The sequence below is a fragment of the Ursus arctos genome, unplaced genomic scaffold (assembly GCF_023065955.2).
Source record: "Ursus arctos isolate Adak ecotype North America unplaced genomic scaffold, UrsArc2.0 scaffold_3, whole genome shotgun sequence".
NCBI lineage: Eukaryota > Metazoa > Chordata > Mammalia > Carnivora > Ursidae > Ursus > Ursus arctos.
The window spans coordinates 95,275,494-95,298,225 of record NW_026622985.1 but is presented as its reverse complement, the minus strand read 5'-3'; the positions used below and the strand labels follow the sequence as shown (position 1 = coordinate 95,298,225).

At 46.9% G+C, this 22,732-nt stretch overlaps 1 protein-coding gene and 1 long non-coding RNA gene across 4 annotated transcripts in view; one reads left to right on the top strand and one right to left on the bottom strand.

Annotated features, from left to right (window-relative positions):
• EZH2 (enhancer of zeste 2 polycomb repressive complex 2 subunit) overlaps positions 1 to 22,732 on the top strand; it is a 55,949-nt gene that overhangs the window by 32,292 nt on the left and 925 nt on the right. For all 3 annotated transcript variants that reach the window (XM_057304494.1, XM_026479105.4, XM_057304493.1), the window contains exons 5-19: positions 3 to 123; positions 911 to 1,051; positions 2,005 to 2,107; positions 2,614 to 2,777; positions 11,744 to 11,835; positions 13,203 to 13,443; positions 14,488 to 14,657; positions 15,080 to 15,174; positions 16,408 to 16,448; positions 16,810 to 16,935; positions 17,588 to 17,766; positions 18,545 to 18,640; positions 19,303 to 19,384; positions 20,160 to 20,240; positions 20,378 to 20,462. In XM_057304494.1, coding sequence (XP_057160477.1) covers positions 3 to 123; positions 911 to 1,051; positions 2,005 to 2,107; positions 2,614 to 2,777; positions 11,744 to 11,835; positions 13,203 to 13,443; positions 14,488 to 14,657; positions 15,080 to 15,174; positions 16,408 to 16,448; positions 16,810 to 16,935; positions 17,588 to 17,766; positions 18,545 to 18,640; positions 19,303 to 19,384; positions 20,160 to 20,240; positions 20,378 to 20,462 — 1,817 coding nt within the window. The remainder of the gene's footprint in view (positions 1 to 2; positions 124 to 910; positions 1,052 to 2,004; positions 2,108 to 2,613; positions 2,778 to 11,743; positions 11,836 to 13,202; positions 13,444 to 14,487; positions 14,658 to 15,079; positions 15,175 to 16,407; positions 16,449 to 16,809; positions 16,936 to 17,587; positions 17,767 to 18,544; positions 18,641 to 19,302; positions 19,385 to 20,159; positions 20,241 to 20,377; positions 20,463 to 22,732) is intronic.
• LOC130542117 (uncharacterized) lies at positions 17,033 to 22,625 on the bottom strand. Its single transcript, XR_008956448.1, has 3 exons — positions 19,726 to 22,625; positions 18,370 to 18,630; positions 17,033 to 17,837 (listed from the first exon to the last, which is right to left on the bottom strand). It is a non-coding gene; the product is annotated as an uncharacterized LOC130542117 (long non-coding RNA).

Genomic DNA, 22,732 nt, shown 5'->3' with positions numbered 1-22,732 from the left:
AGGTGGAAGATGAAACTGTTTTGCATAACATTCCTTACATGGGGGATGAAGTCTTAGACCAGGATGGGACTTTCATTGAAGAACTCATAAAAAATTATGATGGAAAAGTACATGGGGATAGAGGTGAGCCCTGTGTTTATTCTCTTGGAAAAAGGGGCCAAAGAATCGAGATATTTTGAATTTTTTAAGCATCGGTATGAAAAAGATTTTTCTTTAATATCAAAAGTAAGTTTTTTGCTGGCCTGGCCTGGGCCTGTTTTCAAGGCTAAACATTTTAATGTTTTCTCTAACTATTTTTAAAAATGATGCATAGTTGGTTATAACTTTAATTATAATGCCAGTAACATGTAAATTAAATAGAGTTGTTTGAGTATTTGTAGATTTTAAGATTGCTTCACAGTAGAATTAGGGTCAGGGCCCTGCTTGTGTGATGCATGGGCTCCAGAAGGCCCTGTGCGCAGAAGGACGCCCCACTAAGCTGCCTCAGGACCTGTGCTTTTGTCCCTGTGACCACCGCTTCTGTGCTTCCCATCCCGGAGAACCCACAACAGTAGTCTGGCAGGAGGGTAGTGCGTGTAACATCATCACCGTCCTTTCTCTCGGGAAGAGTTATTGGGAGGAGGGTGAGGCCACAGTTAGTTTCTAGAGAATCAGGTTTGAGTAGCGGGCACTGGAAACTTGTGGGGGATGGTGTGATTAAAGAGAAAATGACAGGTGTTGAAGAGAAATTCTTCTTAACTTTGCCTCAGGTCGGTCTTGAAAATGATCTCCCGCCTCATTTTAACAACAGTGTTCTAGTGCTAATTAATAGGCCCCGGCTGTTTCTTCCAGGTTAGAAAAGGCGTACGTTAACTTTTGTCATCACCACTTTCCTCTGTGTATTTCTGACATTTGACTTGATGAATTTCAGAATGTGGGTTTATAAATGATGAAATTTTTGTGGAGTTGGTGAATGCTCTTGGTCAGTACAATGATGATGATGATGATGATGATGGAGACGATCCTGATGAAAGAGAAGAAAAACAGAAAGATCTAGAGGAGAACAGAGATGGTAGGTTTGTGTGTGGCCATGACAGCATTTTTCAAAAACGATAGAGTATAGACAGATATTAATTCCTTCTTTCTTTTTCTTTTTTCTTTTCTGAAATATCGTATCAATGGTAATAGAATCAAAATAAGAATATCATTTGTAACATTTCATCCTGTACTTGGACGTCTTTATTTCCTTTGGCTAACAAATGAACGTACTCTGTTTTGGGCATTTTGCTGGGCAATCATCATAATCATCGTTATGATATAACCTGTTGATCATGGACTACGTACAAGGAGTGGGTGCCAGTCACTCTCTGAGCAACACAAGGTGGCTGTTAGCATCAGATCTATTTTATAGTTGAAGAGACAGGCTTAGTGCAGTTAAGGAACTTACTTAAGATTACACTCTTGGGAAACAACAGAACCCAGAACACTGCGATGGTAACCTTTCTGACTGACTCGAGAGCCCATGCTTTTAACCCCCTGCACGAGTGATGGCTTATCAGAAACACAGAGGACCCCAAACCGGAGCCCATAGCTGGTGGAGACTTGGCAGAGTGCGTTATTAAATGGCATAGAAGAATGTGGGGAATAACTGCAGTCTGGAAGAGGCATAATGGTTGTGTAACAGGCAGTGATCACATGGCTCCTCTCCTTCGTTTTACGATGAAGATCAGAACCCAGTGGACCGTGGCCAGGCAGGGTCACAGACCCGGTCAGTAGCAGAGCTGGGATCACAGCCTGGGTCTTCTGCATCCTGGGGGGCCTGAAACTTTCCATATTTATGTTGAGCTCTTTGTCTGGCTCACCAGCACTCCCTGGATACATGTAACATACGTCAGGAGTAAGTGAAACACAGAGTTGCTAATTTCTTAGGAAATCCGCTTTGTTAGGTGTAGTTGCGTGGAGAGAAGGAAGGATTGAAAACTTGTTTACTTTCATCTTCTTTCCCTTTTGTATTTCCCCATTTAGATAAAGAAAGCCGCCCACCTCGGAAATTTCCTTCTGATAAAATTTTTGAAGCCATTTCCTCAATGTTTCCAGATAAGGGCACAGCAGAAGAACTAAAGGAAAAGTAAGATTTGTTCTTTGGAGGCAGTGTTGCCTTGTACGGTATGCAGCTCAGCATTTTGGTTTATCAGAAACGGAACTAAGGTAGCTGATGAGCCCCTGGGCTTCCTCTGTTGACTGTGGCAGGGTTCTCGAAACCCTGTGTCTGTGGCGCTTTGCTCAGGACGGTTACTGTAGGCGCGGTAAACACACGACATCACTGACGCTCGTACGTGGAGAGGAGAATTTCTCTGGACACTTGTAGAAATGTCAGTGTCGTTGAAGTTTGTTAATGAACATAGTCACATTTTTCATGACCTGAACCCTACCGGGGAACTTGATTCTTGATACACCGTGCATAATTTTTAATTCGCTCTTCATCTAAATAAAGATGGTTGTCGGTGAGACGTTTCCTTGTGTGTTTTGGGCAAGACGGGCATCACAGATGATACGTGGCACCGCTTAGAAACTGTATTTTCCGAGAAGTCGTTTTTGCTCCACCTTCACGTGTGTTTTTCTGGTTAATGTTAGGTATAAAGAGCTCACCGAGCAGCAGCTCCCCGGCGCACTTCCTCCTGAATGTACCCCGAACATAGACGGACCAAATGCTAAATCTGTTCAGAGGGAGCAGAGCTTGCATTCATTTCATACGCTTTTCTGTAGGCGATGTTTTAAATATGACTGCTTCCTACATCGTAAGTGCAATTATTGTACGTTTTCATTTTCTATCTTTGTTGTGGAATTATGTCTTAAAGCAACTTGGAAAGTGTTGTCATTTATTATTACTAGAATTTATCATTTAATCTGGCAGTTATGATTGAAAAATATGTTAGGATCAGATTATCGTGCTTTTGTACTTTGTTGCTTGAGGGTTGCTGGGAAGTCTTTTGCACGTGTTTAATTTGGGCCGCCTGTCTCCCACTAATTTGGAATACAGGTCAGTGGTTTTTCCATAAATGCTAACCAAGCAGTTGTTTTGTAATAAAGCTATTACCGTGAACTAGCTGGTAGCCGAGAGCAGCACTGCAACATTGATGAACAGATTTTGTTGAACAAGAAATTGGTTGAAAGGATGCTTATATATGTTCTTGTCTGTTTAGTGGGTTCTTTTTTTGTTTTGGGTCTTCTGAGTAGGTTACTTTTAAAAATATCTGCATTTGGGGGACAGCCTGGGTGGCTCAGTCGGTTAAGCGTCTGACTCTTGATTTTGGCTCAGGTCATGGTCCTAGGGTCGTGGCATCAAGCCCCGCATCTGGCTCCGCACTCAGTGGGGAGTCTGCTAGAGATTCTCTCCCTCTGGCATGTCCCATCCTCCCCCCAGCCCCCTGCACTCCATGCACATTCATACTCGCTCTCTCAAAAAAAAAAAAATCTGCATTTGAGGGGCGCCTGGGTGGCGCAGTCGTTAAGCGTCTGCCTTCGGCTCAGGGCGTGATCCCGGTGTTATGGGATCGAGCCCCACATCAGGCTCCTCTGCTATGAGCCTGCTTCTTCCTCTCCCACTTCCCCTGCTTGTGTTCCCTCTCTCGCTGGCTGTCTCTGTCAACTAAATAAAATCTTAAAAAAAAAAAATCTGCATTTGAGTACAGGGAAAGCAGAAAATTAAAATATTGTTAATGAAATTTAAGTGTGTCCCATATACTACTGCTGTATTTTTCTGACATTGCTGGGGACTGAGGCTTCGTAGGAAATTTTCCAGGTAACGGGAATTTTTTTTTTTTTTTAAAGATTTTATTTATTTATTCGACAGAGATAGAGACAGCCAGCGAGAGAGGGAACACAAGCAGGGGGAGTGGGAGAGGAAGAAGCAGACTCACAGCAGAAGAGCCTGATGTGGGGCTTGATCCCATCACGCTGGGATCACGCCCTGAGCCGAAGGCAGACGCTTAACCGCTGTGCCACCCAGGTGCCCCTGGGTAACGGGAATTTTTTAAGAACAATTTAAAAAGCACCAGCTGCTTTTGAGGCACATAGTTTGAAAAGATATCTGATATCTCCTTGGTTTCCTAAACAGAGTTTACTTAATAAAAGTTCGCTTTTTCCATGTTACGTTTTAGTGCGACCATCTGTGGCATGGTCCCCCCCCCTTAGGGGCTTCTGGCCTGTGTGAAGTCGTTCCCTTGTGCTGATGGCCATTTTGGGTTCCTGCGGCTCTTTGACAGCAACCTCATTATCCAGTGGCGCCTCGTAATGTTAATTAGCCTGCCCAAGCAGTTACATCTTGTCTCATTTTGCGTTTTTGCTCATAATTTGTTGTGTGATATGTATCCTGACCTGGAAATGGTTTAAGTGCGTGCGTGCGTGCTAGTGGTGTAGTTACCTTTAATTAGAAAAATTTGAAGTAGATTTTTAGAACTATTATATTTCCTATGTCCTTGCTCTTGTTAACCGCCTTCCTAATCTTGATGATTTCTTCATTTTAGTCATCTCTGCTCTGCCAGTCCTGATCAAAGGAAGGTCAGATATCTTACTCGGGCTCGGCAGTGTTGTCTTCATACAACTTTGACAGAGTTGCCTTGGATTTAATTCACACACATTCATTTTATAAACTATGTCCAGTTTTTATTAAAACTATTATAAATTGCCTTCAGATACCACTCTAGCAAAAACAGTTGGGCGGAAGCTCTCCTTGGAAGTCTGTGAAATGGTCCCTCCAATTTGTTGTTGCAGCATTTCTTGTACCTTTCGTGTTGTACAAATGAATGAAAGGAAGTAAGATACTACTTTTAAACATTATTACAGGAGTTATTTTATTGTGGTCTTCCGATTTGAGTCATTTTGATGAACCTTGAACCTGATAATTATCTCCTTATTCGGGCTCGGAAGGAGAAGTTAGATAGTGATTGCACTCCAGGGAAGTTTGCTTCTGTGGAATGGCGGGCTGCTCGCGTGAGGCACGTGGGAGCAGTGGGTCCAGCCGCCGCTCTGCCCCCGTTTCCTTCTCTGGACACTAGAGCCAATCTCTTCATAATTTAGCCTTGATAGATTCCATAGGTATTCGTTGCTTTCCATTAACTTCGACAAAATATCACACCCCGTAGGTTTTTCCTAGGTAAAGTGAGTCAGTAAATACATCATTAAACATATGTTAAATGTAATATTTTGTGCTTTAATTTTGTTTTTGTCTATGTGAGAGAATAACATAGTACTTCATAAGCTCTTGGTTGTGAGGATTAAATTTATTACTCTGTAGTTTACGCAGAGTAAAATACTTAAAACAGTACCTGGCTTGTTTTTAGTCATCGTTGTTTAAACAGACCATCATTCACATGACCTGCGTTTCAAAAATGTATTAAGAGGTGTCCAGTGAACTCTCCCTGCCACTTCTGCCCTCATCCATAGAGGTTGTACCTCATTCTTTACACCACTAATGTCAATTTTTTCTGGCAAAATGCAAAGATATTCTTCTTTTTCTGGCTGTCCTACGCAAAAGGTGCCATACTATTCAGGCTTTTCCCCGTTTTGACTTAATAAATATGGTGGGTATTACTCCTGGCTGTGGAGGCTGCGTAGACTTCCGCCGTGGGAGGCGGGGAGCTTGCCGAGCTGATTCCTAAGGCTCAGCGTTTGCATTGTTTTGTGTCTCCCGCGCTGACAGCGCCACAGTGAGGAACCCTGGCTGTACCCGTGCGTCATTTCCCGCATGTCCAGGTGAACCCGATGCGCCGGGTTTAGATGGGGTTCGTTCTTTTGCATCTAACATTGAGTCACTGGAATTTATTCTGATAGAATTTTGGATCCACCCCTCCTCCCCACCTCCAAGGCTTGGAGTTGTTTCTATACCATTTACTGGAAAGTCCCCCAGTCGCTGCCATGCCGCCTGCCGTCATTCCCTGTCACCATGTGTGCTTGGGTTTCTTCTTTGCATTTGTTCCTTGAGTCTTTCTGTCCAGGAGGCTTTATTCAGAGATCTCCTGGCTATTCTTGCTTATTTTTTAATGTAAATTTTAGAATCTTTAGTTTGTCTAATTAAAAAAAAAAGTCTAGGTAATATGTTTATTGGAATCCCCTTAAACTTATTAATTACCTAAGGGAAAACTGATATCTTAAAATGAGGATTAAGTGTAACCATATGATCAAGTTTCCTTTTGTGTCCTTTAATAACCTCAAATTTTCTTCATGTAGCTCTTGTACGTTCTTTCTTAAGATGATTTCTAGGTATTGATGGGTTGTTGCCTGGCTTTTTCTCTTTAAATCCTATATGTTTTATAACCTTGATACCTTACTCAGTTGTCCTTGTTTATATTAGTTTCTCAGTGGATTCTTATTTGAGCTTTCGAGTTATGAAAGTAAATTATCTGCAGTTACTGATATATTCTGTCTTTCCAGTATTTATGACTTTATTTTCTTGTGTAATTACATTGGGTTGTATCTTCAGTACAGTGTTAAGTAATATTGGTACTAGTAGGTACTTTTATTTATTTTTTTTGCTTCTGGATCAGTTTTGGAAAATTATCTATTTCACCTAGGTTTTGAAATTTATTTGTATAAAGTTGATCTAAGTGTTCTAACGATTCTTTTCTAGCTTCTTAAATTAAGTTTCATTCTCTCATTTTTCTTGATGAGCTTCAGAAGTGGTTTCTTTTATTTTATTTTGAAAATCTGTTTTGTGTTTTCCCCTCAGAATCCACTACTGTATTAGATTTACCATTTTTCTCTTTATGAATGTGATTTTTGCATTGTTTTCATTTTTTTAAAAAAGATTTTATTTATTTGACAGAGATAGAGACAGCCAGTGAGAGAGGGAACACAGGCAGGGGGAGTGGGAGAGGAAGAAGCAAGCTCCCAGCGGAGGAGCCTGATATGGGGCTCGATCCCAGGACTTCTGGGATCACAGCCTGAGCTGAAGGCAGACGCTTAACGACTGAGCCACCCAGGTGCCCCTGCATTGTTTTCATTCTTTCCTCTTTTTTTGGGATATATGTGGTTAACATGCAATGAATTATCTCTAGAGTATTGTTTCAATCTCCCTTATGTTCTTATGTTTGGTATTAGTATTTATAAGTAACTTTAAGGAATATTTTATGTTTTAATTCATTGTTTAAGGGAGAATTTTTTAAACTTCTTGGGTGAAAGAGCCTTTTTTGGATGTTACATATTTTTTATGATTTCTATGTGGTAGTCTTACTGATCTTAGGTTACTTAGGTGTTGGGGGGGCGTCTACCATTCTTATCTATAACGAAGATGTTTCGATGGTAGGGGTTTGGCAGTTCATCTTAGCCAGAGCTCGGTATCTGATCATGGATCCTCTCTGTTAGAGGGACTTGTGTGTTCTAATGAAGCTTGAAGGATAAATGGCTTTGGTTTGAGAATGAATCCCATTTTGTATTCCAAATAACTTTCAGATCATAATCCATTTTGTAAATTGGAAACAGGTTCTGCAAACTTGGAATCATGTAATTTCTTTATAAAAGCCTCAGCCTAAAATTGGCTGCCTGCTCTGTCTTTGACACTTGTTAGAGGAACCAGGGTCAGCTCCTGAATGGACTGTGGGTGGGTATAAAACATTTCTGATGGGGAGGGAAGGCAGGCAGGCTGGGAAATTTTATGTGCTTAAATAGGATCAAAAGTAGAACCTTGGAGTAAATGTTTTGTTAGGTTTATATTATCTGTAGGTCTCCATTTTAAGCATAAAATCCAGTTCTCTCATTTCTGATATTAGGTAGAAGTCTGTTCTTTTAGAATGTGTATTAATGCTTATTGTAGAGCTTTTAACATTTTAATGGTTAGAACGTCAGAAACAGTATTCCAAAGTTTGTAGTTGATGGTTGACTTTTTTTTTTTTTAGTATTTCAGATGTGTAATGATTAAAATTCAGATGTACAGAGTTCATATTTGCCATGTAATTAGAGTGACTTACCCTCCCTAAATCTTGGTTTTTCCCATCTATAAAATGGGGATAAGAATCCTAATACTTAGGGGATTTTGTGGGGTTAAATGAGGTCATGCTTAAGGCCTCTTATTGTGTGCTTTGAACACAAGAGCCTTTACTGTTAGCTGCCGTCGCTGCCTGCTCTTACTACTGTCCTATGCTCTGACACTGATATTTTGTAAGGTACTTAGTATTAAAAGTCTGATATCTGTGATATACACAAGAAATTATGTGATTCCAACTATAAGTATATTCAGTAAGAAGTTTTTTTAAAGATCTATTTATTTGGGGTGGGAGTGCATATGAGTGGGGAAAGGGACAGGGAGAGAGAATCTTCAAGCAGACTTCCCGCTAAGTGGGGAGCCCCATGTGGGGCTCGATCTCACAACCTGAGATCATGACCTGAGCCAAAACCAAGAGTCGGACACTCAGCTGACTGAGGCACCCAGGTGCCCCCATTCAGTAAGAATTCTTAATACCAAGTTCTAATCAGAGCAGACAGGATCAGTACTTTGAGCAGAAGCTAATGGATAACACTGACACTTGGTACTGGTCTGTGTTCATTTATTTTGTCATATTTATCACGTGACAATAAGCTGAAGACGTATTTAAGAGACATGTTACATTCCAGAGGGGAGATTTCTCTTCCTCCATGTGGCGGGCTTGCTGGATGAGGGTCTTGGCACACCTGCTGTCAGCTAACTAGCCACGCGAATTATTCCCGTTAGTCCTGTTTCCTGACTTGTAAAATCACCACTGGAAATAGGTGATGGCTGAGGTCTGTGCCAACTCTGTGATTCTCTGATTCCCCAGTTCTGTGTTCGAGGCATCATTACTTGGTGAAACATTAGAACATTCTGAGGGTCTGCTCTGTATTTTTAAGCCATTTTTTTAGAATTGCCAGTTTACTCACGTACAGGGATAGGGAATAGCTGGAACCGTGCCTCGTAACAGTCCTCTTACCTTTGCTTGAAGCCTTTAGATTTTCATCAAGATTCTACAGGCTGCTTTTGAAATTAAACAAAAACAAAACCCCTCAACATTCCATGTTCTCTCCTTTATATAAAGTTTTTAAGAAAGCACCATGCTTCAATTTTCTAATAATTTCTTGATCAGGGAATTTTATATGTTCTCCCCCATAATTTATTTAGCTAGAAAAATATTTTAATAACTTATTTGAAATACCAGTATTTCAAGATGCCTATGTGAAAATATTAAGTATTCTGAAAAAATCTCAAATAGTTAAGACATTTCTATTTCTAGAAGAGGGAATTCTTTATATACCTAGTTTTCTTGAACAATTGAAGTTTGAAACTCTGCTGAGGGAAGTCTAGTAAGGAGAATAGTTCTCTTTCTTGAGCTAAGTGCAATGTGAAATGAAGAATGTTTTTTTACCTTTGATGATTAGTGTATTAATTTTTCCTTCATAATCAGAATGTGGCTGGTGAGTGTTCTGTGACTTTGCTCTGGTGTCTCTACGGCCTCTCCCAGCGCAGGACTGGCAGGGGCTGCTGTCCTCCCGTGCATGTGTGTGTACAGATATGTATGTGCCTTTGTATTTTTCACTGGATCAGGTGAAATCAAGAACATCAATCCATAAATAGGGGAGACAGCCGCACTAAAAACAAATTTTACCAAAAACAGATTACTCTGTACGTGCTGACTGGCTAAGGGCGATCTTATTTTTTGGATTGATGTAATTCCTTGCTGCTGATGTGACCGTAACCTTTTGTAGGCTCAGACTTTGTATTTTAGGGGTCCTCACCTGTTCAAAACCATAATCCATTGCTAAATTAGTTGTATCAGTCTCTCATTTCACAGGGAAATCTAACACACACTTGAAACAGAGTTTGAGTCTTGAATTTCTACTTCAAAAACATGTCTTTTTCCCCTTATTTCCCTTATCAGTCTGTCTTTCCCATTTAAGTTCTATGGATAGAAGTATGGCTTTTTATAGACTTTTTTTTTTTTTTTTTTTAAAGATTTATTTTTGGGTAGAGAGAGCATGTGCTCGGGTTGGGGGAGGGGCAGAGGTGGACGGAGAGATTCTAACAGACTCCACACTGAGCCTGGAGCCCGACTTGGGGCTCGATCCCATGACTCATGAGATCAGGACCTGGGCTGAAACCATGAGTCGGGCGCTTAACTGACTGAGCCACCCAGGCTCCCCTACAGATATATATATATATTTTTTAAAGATTTTATTTATTTGACAGAGACAGAGACAGCCAGCGAGAGAGGGAACACAAGGAGGGGGAGTGGAAGAGGAAGAAGCAGGCTCATAGCAGAGGAGCCTGACGTGGGGCTCGATCCCATAACGCTGGGATCACGCCCTGAGCCAAAGGCAGACGCTTAACCGCTGTGCCACCCAGGCGCCCCCCTACAGATATTTTTTAAATGGTTTGTTTCATGAATATGTCACTTACTTTATCCAAATTAAGGTGATTTTCATCTTGTGTAATTCTGAACAGGGCATTTCTAGCATTTGCCTTTGTAGCTGGAAGTAGGCTTTTCTCGAGGGTTTCTCCAAGTTCTCACTGCTGTGCGTTCATGCTTAGTTCACTCTTGTACTAGAATTTGAGTCTTTTTGTTATCACATTATTTGGGGATTTTTAAATTTCAAACACTTCTTTCTAGAACCTGTTTTATGTGGGGCGCCTGGGTGGCACAGCAGTTAAGCATTTGCCTTCGGCTCAGGGTGGGATCCCGGCGTTATGGGATCAAGCCCCACATCAGGCTCCTCCGCTAAGAGCCTGCTTCTTCCTCTCCCACTCCCCCTGCTTGTGTTCCCTCTCTCGCTGGCTGTCTCTATCTCTGTCGAATAAATAAATAACATTTTTAACCAAAAAAAAAAAAAAAAACCTGTTTTATGTGACTGTGTTTCCTATACAAGGGTGCTGACTATAAGCTTTCACTAGATTGCTGAATTGTGTGTGATCTGAAGAAACTGAATTTCAGTAGTCTGAGGCTGTCCTCTTTATTTATTTAAAAGTCTATTTATTTAATCTCTACACCCAGCATGGGGCTCGAACTCATGACCACTCATGACCCTGAGTTCAAGAGCTGCATGCTCTTCCAGCTGAGCCAGCCAGGCACCCTTGTCCTCTTTATTTTTGAAGATTTATTTATTTTAGAGAGCGAGCGAGGACAAGTGGAGGGGCAGAGGGCGAGGGAGAAAAGCAGACTCCCTGCTGAGTGCAGGGCCCTACACGGGACTCGATCCTGGGACCCTGAGATCATGACCTGAGCCAAAATCAAGAGTTGGCCGCTTAACGGACTGAGCCACCCCCGCAACCCCATCCTCTTTATTTTTAAAAACTAGTTTTTTAACAAGTGCTATCCTATTTTTCTCCATTTTGACGGCTGATTGTTGACCTTCTTTTGGGAATCAAGAAATTATAGATGCCAGAATTCTTCTGGTAAAAATAGGAAATCTGATTTCCTTGTAGAGGGGATATATCAGTTTCTATGACGATATCAAAGACTAAATGTTCATAATCAGAGTTTAGAGTTATGTGCGTCAATTATACTTGTAAGGAGAAAAGTAGGGACTCACTAATTATTCCAGAATTTACGGTTTCCTCCCTTGTTAGGGGTTGGTGGGTTGGAGTGGCAGTGTTCCAGGGGAGAGTCGAGGAGAATACATGGAGATGATTCAGTAAGAGCTTGAAGGAAAGTTCTGTCCCGGAAACAATACATTGGCAAGTTTAACTGACTTTTTCCATTGAAATGGTGGAAATGAAAAAGTAAATATAGTTATATTTGGATATTTTATGTTTATTTTGCAGCTTTTCACGCAACACCCAATACTTACAAGCGGAAGAACACCGAGACGGCTCTAGACAACAAACCTTGTGGACCACAGTGTTACCAGCACTTGGTAAGCTCGAGTGCTGCACGACCCACAGGGCGCTGGAGGAGTCTTCCTGGTGGAGTGTGGCGAGGTCTGCGAAGGCGGCGTTGGCGCTGTTGCTCCCATACTTTGGCCACATGCTAGGCAGAGAGTCTCACCCATGCGGGTTCTTTCTAGCTGCTACGTACTGCACGTTCTAGGCCTTCATGAATCTTGGATTATTCTTTGTGTTAATCGCTTCAGCAACCTTCCAATGCCTTTAGGATCAAGGACTCTTACACCTGCCACCAAGTTGATGAGAGTGAGAAGCACAGTTAGCTCCTTAAGCCCCAGAGGCTCGGTGACTGTATGCGGGAGTTCTGAGCCTTCCCCAGCCTAGCCCTTCTCGAGTCTTAGACCCATGGTATCAGTTTGAGTCAGGTGATAGGGATGGAGAAAAAGTAAGGGTTTAGGAGCATATGAGGTAGAAAAGTTGTTTTTTACGGGTACTATCTTATTTTTACCATTTTCCCTCTTGGAACCAAGCTACTCCTACCTAGGAACTAAATGGGTAATATTGCCTGTTGGATTTTGGACAGAAGAGTCATTGAATGGCACCTGCAGAAGGTATCCTATTTTTAAGCAATTTGGTTTTTGTAGAATGAAGTGTAAAACTGTTGGCTGTGCTCAAACTTCTCCCTTCCACTGCCACTAAAAATGGGATTCTTGAACACTATTTTATAATACTCTAAAGGCAGAATTTTATTTGGCTCATCCAAGATGTTTCTGTGGTCTCTCTATAATCCATGATCTTACTGTTGCTTCATACTCTCTGCGACTGGATTATGGACTCGTTTGTGCAGAATGCAGTGCTCCCAGCCTTGCTCCCCAAGTTCCTTTCATGACTTCAGGGGCTGTGCATCCCCCCCAGGAAAAAATGGGGTGTTTGAATAATAAGGCAGGAAGCAGCAAAGTCCAGTATGCTTCTCTGTTTTGTATTTTTCTGGTGTACTTCAAATATTACTGCAGAGAGGTAGCTTAAGAAAACCTGAACTAGGAAAGTCTGACTCTGGATGCACGTTAGCCACAATTCTTCTCATAAAAGTTCATGTTTAAAGAGACTTATTTTTTTATATTTTAACTTACAATCACTTTATATAATTCACAAGCTCACATAAAATTGTCTTGTTGGATCTCACATCCTGTAGCACAAAGAGAACCTATATGTACCTTTCTGAGAGTTCCAAACTATCAGAAGCAGATACAAAACCAAGAGCATCTAGATATGCAAATGAGGGCTTGTAAAAATGGCTGTGATACATTTATTGACTAACTTGCTTTATGCAATCCTTTTTTTCTCATCCAACGAAGAGTTGCAGAACTTGACCTCGATGTACACATTTTTCACTTTGTAGGAGGGAGCGAAGGAGTTCGCTGCCGCCCTTACCGCGGAGCGGATCAAGACCCCGCCGAAGCGGCCCGGCGGCCGCAGGAGAGGCAGGCTCCCCAACAACAGCAGCCGGCCCAGCACCCCCACCATCAACGTGCTGGAGTCCAAGGACACAGACAGCGACAGGGAAGCGGGCACTGAGACAGGCGGCGAGAACAACGATAAAGAGGAGGAGGAGAAAAAGGACGAGACTTCCAGCTCCTCGGGTAAGACCCGGATGAAGGCTGCACCCTTCACTCAGTGAGTTCTCGGTGAGGACAAGGCCGAGAGCAGAGAGCTGGCTCAGGGTGTGGAGCGGAATTTGTGCTGCCTTCTGCCTGCACCCCGACCCTGCCTGTGAGGACTGCCTGTCGGGTTGTGGGAAGGCTGACGACGCAGTGTGGTCAGGTTGGGTGTCACTGTCCTTTCTCCATCCTTCTCGGACGGGGCATCACTTGCTTTAAGCCGGTGGCTGTTCTGGGCATAGTTACGGTTGGGAGAACCCATGCGCACTCCCAACGAGTGTTTTACTGCTGGGTTTGTCCTTTCATCCTGTAACTTAACTTACACCATGAGTAACAACAGCAGACCCCCTCAACTTATATTTTATTTAAAAATTTTTTTTTGAAGTAAGCTTTACACCCAGTGTGGGGCATGAACTCACAACTCCGAGATTAAGAGCCACGTGTTCCTAGGCCTGAGCCAGCCTGCCGCCTGTCCGCTCAGACCTGACAAGGCTGTGTTAAAGGCAGCCCAGCCTTGTGTCCCATGGGAGGCTTGATTGTTTATTTTCAAGATGGTTCACTTCTTGCTTTTTTCATTTATTTGAGAGTGAGAGCACAAGCAAGAGGGTAGGGGCAGAGGCAGAGGAAGCAGCAGACTCCCCACTCAGCTGGGAGCCTGATGTGGGGCTCGATCCCAGGACTCTGAGATCATGACCTGAGCTGAAGGCAGACGTTTAACCAACTGAGCCACCCAGGCCCTGAATTTTACTTTTTTTTTTTTTTTTTTTAAAGATTTTATTTATTTATTCGACAGAGATAGAGATAGCCAGCGAGAGAGGGAACACAAGCAGGGGGAGTGGGAGAGGAAGAAGCAGGCTCCTAGCGGAGGAGCCTGATGCAGGGCTCGATCCCAGAACCCCGGGATCACACCCTGAGCTGAAGGCAGACGCTTAATGACTGAGCCACCCAGGCGCCCCCCGAATTTTACTTCTTAATACTGTTCTCCAGTTGTCATTTCTTGACCAATGCTTAACTTTGGTTTTCTAGAAGCAAATTCTCGGTGTCAAACGCCCATAAAGATGAAGCCAAACATTGAGCCTCCCGAGAACGTGGAGTGGAGCGGTGCTGAGGCCTCGATGTTCAGGGTCCTCATTGGCACGTATTATGACAATTTCTGTGCCATTGCCAGGCTCATTGGGACCAAAACTTGTCGACAGGTAAGCACATCTGATAAAGTACTGTTCAAGAACTTGAGATAGAGGGAACATAAGTCAGCACTGTCCAAACAGATCATTTTTGGTTATTCTTGAGCTCCTGTTCCTCTCCTGAAAAAGAGGTAGATTTGTTTTTCACTGAGCGGGAACTGAATGAAAATGATTCTTCTGACTTCAGAGATTTCAGGGAGCAGATCTACAAAGCCGCTGAGACTTTAGGCTAGCCCTGCAGCTCTTGCCCAGAGCGTGGTGGCAGCCGCTCTCCCCGCGTGAGGGTCGGGTCAGCGTCTGCCCTGCTTTCCGCTGTATCCCCGGCCCCTGGCAGCGCCTCGGCCGAGACCGAGAGCTTTCTGGTACGGGCGAGCCTAAGACTGGTTTGCCTGAGCACACGGGGCTCACGGCCCTGTGACGGTGCCTCTTGTCAGGTGTATGAGTTTCGTGTCAAAGAATCGAGTATCATAGCTCCCGCTCCGGCCGAGGATGTGGACACCCCCCCGAGGAAGAAGAAGAGGAAACACCGGTAAGCCTGCGTGCGGCCGTGCGAGGGCTGAGCCTCCGTTCGGCTACGGACCCTGGAGTCGTGCTGGCCTAGGCGCTCGCGCGTCGTCTCTCTTAAGCCTGCAGTAGACTTGGTGTGTGGAGAGTCCTAAAAATGACGGTCACCATGCTGCAGTTTAGTTAAGGAAACCTGGTTAGTAGCTTCTGCAGTAAAGGCTCCACTTGCTCTGAGAGGGATCTCGGATGTGGCCCTGGGCCGGCTTCTTGAGGGCTGATGGGAGGGCTGAGCCGGCTTTTATTCTAGGAGCCCGTGTTCTCCAGGTGCGGGGTTGCTTTCTGGTCTCCACAGACACCCCGCTTTCAACCTGGTGGAGGTCACCTGTCACAGGGCTCATGCGGAGCGAGGAGCCCGGGGAGGGTTTTCGGGCAGGCTACTTGTATGAAGTGTAGAGCCCGAAACCACGCCCATCCGCGTACCTTTCCTCCGGCCCGCTCGGTCTGGGGAGAGCAGCACGGCCGGGTAAGGGTAAAGGACGACACTTCAGCTCTGCGCAGGCTCACATTCCCTTTCTTTATGAAGGGTGGACCATTTAATTTAGAACTGGAAGAATATAGTTTTCCCCACAGGAATTTAGGCTTCAGTAGAAATAGCTGTATCTCTTGGTTGAATTCTGATCGTATAGCGCAGTGGAATGACTACAGATGCCTGAAATTAGACACATGCTGTTATTTCAGGCTCACCCACTTCCGAGTAAACCCAGGTAGACGTGGCCTGCCACGGAAAGCCAGGGCTGGAGGGGCTGGCTCCCCCAGGGCGGCCCGCGCTCCCGCAGAGGTGGGGGGGGGGAGGTGAGCCCTCCTGCGTGGTTAACAGCGGACCCTCGAACAACATGGGGCCACTTAACATGTGTTTTCTGGTCCTGCACATATAGTTTCTCTGTATTTTCTCTCTAGCTTACTTTATTGTAAGGACACCATATAATACATGTGACATAGAAAATCTGTACCAGTCAGTTACCAGTGAGGCTTATGGTCCACAGGCTGTTTTTGGGGAGTCAAAACTTACGTGCAGATCTTGGGGGGGATGGTGTGGGACGTTCACACCCCCAACCCCGCCTTGTTCAAGGGTCAGCTGTTCTTGTCAAAGCGCTGTTCCGCTCGGGGCCCACGCTGACTGTCTCGTAGCTTCGGTTGGATTTGTGCCGTCACGCACTCCCCGGCTGCACAAAGATGACCTGAGTTTTGTGTTTTGCAGGTTGTGGGCTGCACACTGCAGAAAGATACAGCTGAAAAAGGGTTAGCATCTTTTTGTTCACCTTCATAATTCAAAATGTTTACTCGTTTAACAATAGTAACTGGATTAGCGTTTGGGGTAGTCTGATGTACTTGACTTCTGTACCTTAAACCCATTTAGACGGAGGATGTCTGCTGATTCACGTCCAGTTAGTCCTCTGGTGCAGCGGGAGTGGGTCAGCCAGGGAGGGGAGTCCTCTGGACTCGCCAGGCACGTGGGGGGTGGGAGGTGGTAGCTGCCATCACCACGCACACGCAGTACGGAAGACGTGCTGCCCGCCAGTGTACCGGGGAAGGACACGTTCTTGCTCGTGGTGTTTTACTGCCTCTGGATTGAGCTGTGTGCTGTTCTCTCCTTACGCAGATGGCTCCTCGAACCACGTTTACAACTACCAACCCTGTGACCATCCACGGCAGCCTTGTGACAGTTCGTGCCCTTGCGTGATCGCACAAAATTTTTGTGAAAAGTTTTGTCAGTGTAGTTCAGAGTGTAAGTATTTGCTTTGATGAACTGCATGAAAATTAGAGGCTTTTGGGCAGCAGTTTAAAATAGTAAACGACAGCATAGCAGCTCTTGCTTGTTTCCCTTTTTTAGCTTTTTAGGAAATGCATTTATTCTATAAGGATTTATGGGGCGCTGGTGGCCAGCGCGTGTCTGTGGGCAGGTCAGGCAGCACCGGATCATTTAAATTAAATCATAGTCAAGTTGGCACAGAATGTAAAGGGCATCTAGCCGGGTCCCGGAAGTGGTCAGCATGCCGGGCGCAGAAGTCACCGTCGAGGTGACACTCAGCATTTAACGAAACGGCATAGGCAGCTTGGACACCAAGAAGGGTCTAGCACTGCGGACCCAGAGAAGGGTCATGAGCCATGGCTCTTCTTTTGTCTAAACCCTTCCTTCACACCCACTTTATAAATCAAAGAGCTTTTCCATACACGTGCCACCTGACAAATACGAATGGAAAGCCAGCTCAGTGGGGCTCGTTCTCAGTAGTGACAGCTCTTCCTTCCTGTCCCTTCAGTTTCCTCTCCGGTCCGGGTGGGGGAGGGGGACCTGGGGGTGAGGGGACCCGACAGAGTCCAGGCTCTGCGCGCTCCCAGACCCGCAAGGCTCGCAGATGACGAGGACCCTCTTCCCGAAGGTCAGAACCGCTTCCCCGGCTGCCGCTGCAAGGCGCAGTGCAACACCAAGCAGTGCCCGTGCTACCTGGCCGTGCGCGAGTGCGACCCCGACCTCTGCCTCACCTGCGGCGCCGCCGACCACTGGGACAGCAAGAACGTGTCCTGCAAGAACTGCAGCATCCAGCGCGGCTCCAAGAAGGTGTGCTTGCCTCCTCCTGCCAGCGGCCGGCTCGCCGCCGCTGCTCGCTAAAGCGAAGGGGGTCCCGGGTGCTGCGGTGGTGGGGGGAAGACGGGGCTTGGAGGGGAAGACCTAGGCGGTCAGTCCTCCGTTTTCAACGGGACACCTTCCCCTGCCGACACCAGCCCCGGATGGCAGCAGAGGCAGGAGAGGCATTTTTCTAGTTGTACACAGACCCCGTGGGAGTAGATGCGTTCCCGTCAGAACAGAGGCACGTTCCCAGCTTAGGGTCCGGAGCCGTCCTAGCACGTAACTGGGGTCACCGCCAGCGCTGGCTGGCCAGGCTCAGGGGTTAGGTGGTTTTCTTATGCTAGGTTGTGAATTTCGTCCTCACGTCACATTGATGCTGGGACAGTCCCCAGGGCCCCCTGCTCAGTCCTGTCTCCCCCGCCCCCGCCCCATACTTGTTGATGTTTGGAAACTGTTCACATTGACGCACCTTTGCAGACTGCTTGGAGAACTCCCGACACAGGAGAACGTACTTTTTACCAACGGGGTTTCATTTGCTTAATGGTAGGACCAAAGATAGCTTTACTTACAAAGGAAGCCGTGCTTTTCCAATACCTGGGAAGCTGGCCCCTCGGTTCGGGGTGCTCAGAGCTCTCCTGCCGACAGCGTCTGGTTGAGTGACTGCTCTGGAACGGGGCCGAGGACGGACGGCGGGTCATCTTGTAGCCCACGTGTCGGCCCTGCGTCTCTGCTCCTTTGCTGATGCGGCTGTGCGTGCGTTCTTCTCTAGCATTTATTGCTGGCGCCGTCCGACGTGGCAGGCTGGGGCATCTTCATCAAAGACCCCGTACAGAAGAATGAATTCATCTCGGAGTACTGTGGAGAGGTAAGGCGAGGGGGACCCAGTTTCAGGACAGTGTACACGGATCCCATGGATTCGTGTGGGATCCTATGTAACTTTCCTTGGTTTTGGGCTGATGTCATTGGATTAGAGTGAATTAATAAAAAAATGCCTTTTCAGCCTGGACTGAACTCCTGCTTGCGGGTTTGGCTTGCTTGGTAAATAGACTGCTTCAGTCCTTGTCACATTTAGCACTTCTCATCTGGGGACGAGGGGGAGAACAAGAGCTTTGTGCTGTACAGTCCGCCCTACTTAAGCCACGGCCTAACTGCTAAGAATCTAGGAACGACAGTGTCATTAATCATATGCCTTTTTAGTTGTAGAGTTAGGGAAAAACCATCAGGCTGGCTTCATTTTTGGAATTAACCCGCCCAGCTTGTATTTTTTCTTTAGTGAAAACACTTGCTTTCTGCAAGCACAGTTCCTTTCGATGTGGAAATGTTAGTTCTGAGTTGAAGTCCTTAAAAGATCCTGGTTGTGAAACACCAGCACGTAGCCTGAATGGGGGCGGAGGGGGGGAGGCCAGCCGTAGGGACAGGTTGTGGGGTCCCTCCCGAAGGTCTCATTCTCCCGAGGAGCTTGCGTGCGTGCCTGCCAGTCTCAATCACCTAATGCAAAGCAGCCTTACCCTCTGCCTTTCTTTTTAGATTATTTCTCAAGATGAAGCAGACAGAAGAGGGAAAGTATATGATAAATATATGTGCAGCTTTCTGTTCAACTTGAACAATGGTACGTTTGACTTGGGCTGTCTGGTTCCTGGGCGGCAGCCGGGAGCCCTCCGCTGCTTGGAGTCCAGACGGGAAGGCACAGGGCTCTAGTGTGGGAGCAGGGCCAGGGAGCATCTTCACCTACGAGCTCCTGGGATCCCTCACTCCCTGGCACAGGCTTAGGAAAGGGCTGTTTGTCTGCAAGCCAACGAGGCTGGACCAGATGGTTCAGAGCCATCTGCCTCTGGGGCCGCACCAGACTGCTCCGAGCTTGCCGCCGCTGCTTTCCTGCTGCGCTCCTGACCACCCAGCTGTGGGGTCCACTCGGCCCCCTGCCTCTGTGTCATTAGTGCTCCAACTGACCTGGGAAGGGGCTGGAGCTCCGAATTGTGCCGCCTCTCCCAGACTTCCCTTGGGTGTTCTCCAAGGCCTGTGAGAATAGGGGAGCGGGTTTTTAGACAATGTTCTCGGGGAGAGGACCTCAGGCCGCAGTGGGTATTGCTGCTGGCAGGGGGAGCAACGAAGAAAACGCCTGACCCCCAACCTCAGAGTAACTCAGCTGGGACATGCAGCATATGGTCTTTGTGTGAACACGCGCCACAGAGAGTAGAATGAAAAACGTAATTTCAGATGTGAAATGCTTATTCTTGAGGTTAGGAGTTTCGATTCCATGTTTGTAAAGGCAAGTCCTGGAGAGCTAGAGCCAGGGGCGGCTCCGGAATTGTAATGACTTCGTGTTGACAGAGCCAGGACTGAAATGGTTCACTAGATGACGCTTATTTTTCTTCTTTTTTTAGATTTTGTGGTGGATGCAACCCGCAAGGGTAACAAAATTCGTTTTGCAAATCATTCAGTAAATCCGAACTGCTATGCAAAAGGTAGGTGCTAAGGGAGCCCGCATTCCCAGCAGCACCTCCTCCAGACCAGTGGTGGGGGCGGAGCAGCCCCGGGCCAGAGGAGGGTGACGCGCGTGCGTGCCTTCAGCTCACTGACACCAGTGTGTTTCTCTTTCCAGTTATGATGGTTAACGGCGATCACAGGATAGGGATTTTTGCTAAGAGAGCCATCCAGACTGGTGAAGAGCTGTTTTTTGATTACAGGTTGGTAACAACTTATCTCTAGTGTGACCTGGACAAAGGGGGTCTTTTTGCTCTTTGTCGCTCTTCCACTCACTCTTACAGGGACTCATCCGGTTACCTGTCAGGGGCTGTACCTTCTTGGTAACGTAGTTCCCACTACACAAGGAATGGTTATTTTTGAAACCCAGGCACACCTCAGGTAGTGCGGGTTCGGTTCCCAAGCACTGCAGTAAAGTGGATGGTAGTCTTTCCGCAGCTGGAGGGTCTGGGGGGCGCTGCCGACCCATCAGGGTGCTGGGCGCTGGAGGCCGGCGCGGCCGTGCAGGTTCGTAAGACAGGCGTGCGGTTCGCCGCCTCGACGGCTCGTCCGTCACGGTTTCTCTGCCGCGGCCGGTGCTGCCGGGTGGCATTTTACCCGCAGCAGAACTGCCTTCAGAATCGGAGTCCGTCCTCCCGAGCCCTGCCGCTGCCTCGTCGGCTGAGCCGCGGTCACGTTCTCGATCCTCGGTGGTCGTTTCAAGCATCGTCTCGGCGTCTCCGCCAGGACGAGCCGCATCCGGGAAGCCCCTTGCTTGGCGCGGCCCGAAGCAGCGGCTCCTTGTCCGCTCACGTTCGGTCCGGACTCTGCAGCAGCTCCGTGCCGTCTTCCGGCTCCACGCCTGGTTCTGCCCTCTGGCTGTGTCTTAGTTGTTGGGTTTCTAGAGCACAGACGGAGGGGACTTAGCATCAGTCTTAAGCACCCTAGGGTTTTCAGGTCACCGAGCACTGGCTTCTGCTTCAGGTCACCAGGCGCGTTAGCCCCTCACAGGAGGGTCCGCCTGTCCTGTGAAGCTTGAAGCCAGGCGCTGCCTTCTCCTCTCCGGCTGCGAAAGTCCTCGCTGGCGTCTCCTCCAAGAGCAGGCTGTCTCGTCTACGTGGACAGTCTGTGGTTTAGTGTGGCCACCTTCATCGGTGATCCTAGCTGGAGCTTCTGGAAAGCTTGCTGCTTCACCTTGCGCTCCTGTGTTACGGGGACGGCGTCTTTCCTTGAGCCTCCTGACGCGGCCTCTGCCAGCTTCAGACGTTCCTTCTGCAGGTCCTCACCTCTCAGCCGTCCTAGAACCGAGGAGAGTCCAGGCCTGGCTCTGGATGAGGCTTTGGCTTAAGGGAGCATGTGGCTGGTGTGGTCTCCTGGGCAGACCACTGCCCCTTTCTCCACGCAGCAATAAGGCTGTTTCCCTTATCATTCGTGTGTTCCCTGGAGTAGCACTTCAAAAAAGTTTACTTATCTTCTATACCCCACGTGGAGCTCGAACTTAACAACCCCAAGACCAAGGGTCAAATGTTCTTCCGACTGAGCCAGTCAGGCGCCCTTGGAGTAGAACTTCTGGTTTTTTTTGCGAATTTTTCCTTTGCACCGACGACTTGGCTGAGGCAGGAGGCCTCGTGTGTGGTCTATCTTGGTTTTCAACAGGCCTTCCTCGTTGAGCTTAATCTGTTCTCGTTTTTGATTGAAAGGGAGGGTCCTAGGACTCTTCCTTTCACTTGAACACTTAGAGGTCACTGCAGGGTTACCAGCTGGCCGGGTTTCAGTAGTGTTGTGTCCCGGGGACTGGGGAGGCCGGAGCAGAGGCGGGAACGGCCGGTGGTGCAGTCAGGACGCACCTGACGTTTCTTCCTCACATCCATCATCTCATGGGGGTGCAGTTCGTGGCTCCCAAAACAATGACAGCAGTGACATCCAAGATCACCGATCACCTTAACAGGTATAATAATGGAAAAGTCTCAACTATTGCAAGAACAAATGACCAAAATGTGGGAGACGTGAAGAGTAAGCAAATGCTGTTGGAAAAATGGCGCCGCCGGACTTGCTCGAGGCAGCGCTGCCGCGAGCCTTCCGTGTGTGGGGGAGGGGGGAGGTGCTTGTGAAGCAATAAAATGAGGCCTGTGTGATAAAAGAATGCAGACAGCCCGTGCTGGAGCTGCTGACGTCGTGCTGACCCGTCTGGCTTCCTGCAGGTGCATTTTCGAAAGGAAAGGGGAGCTCGCTGCATTTGCATCGGTTCGCAGCGGGCCTGCCGTCGAGGTTGTCCCGGGTTTCTAACATCGGCGTATTTACACCGACTGCATTCTTTTTACGTGCTAACGTACTCAGCACATCCTCAGCATTTACTACTTTAACGGTTAAGGCCTGGTTGGCCTGTATCCTACCTGGTCAGCGTCGGGGTCCTTCTGGGGAAAGTCACAGGACGCTGAGGCCACGCGGCCCCCCCACCGTGGGCTTCACACAGGCCTCAGGCTGGCAGTGTAGT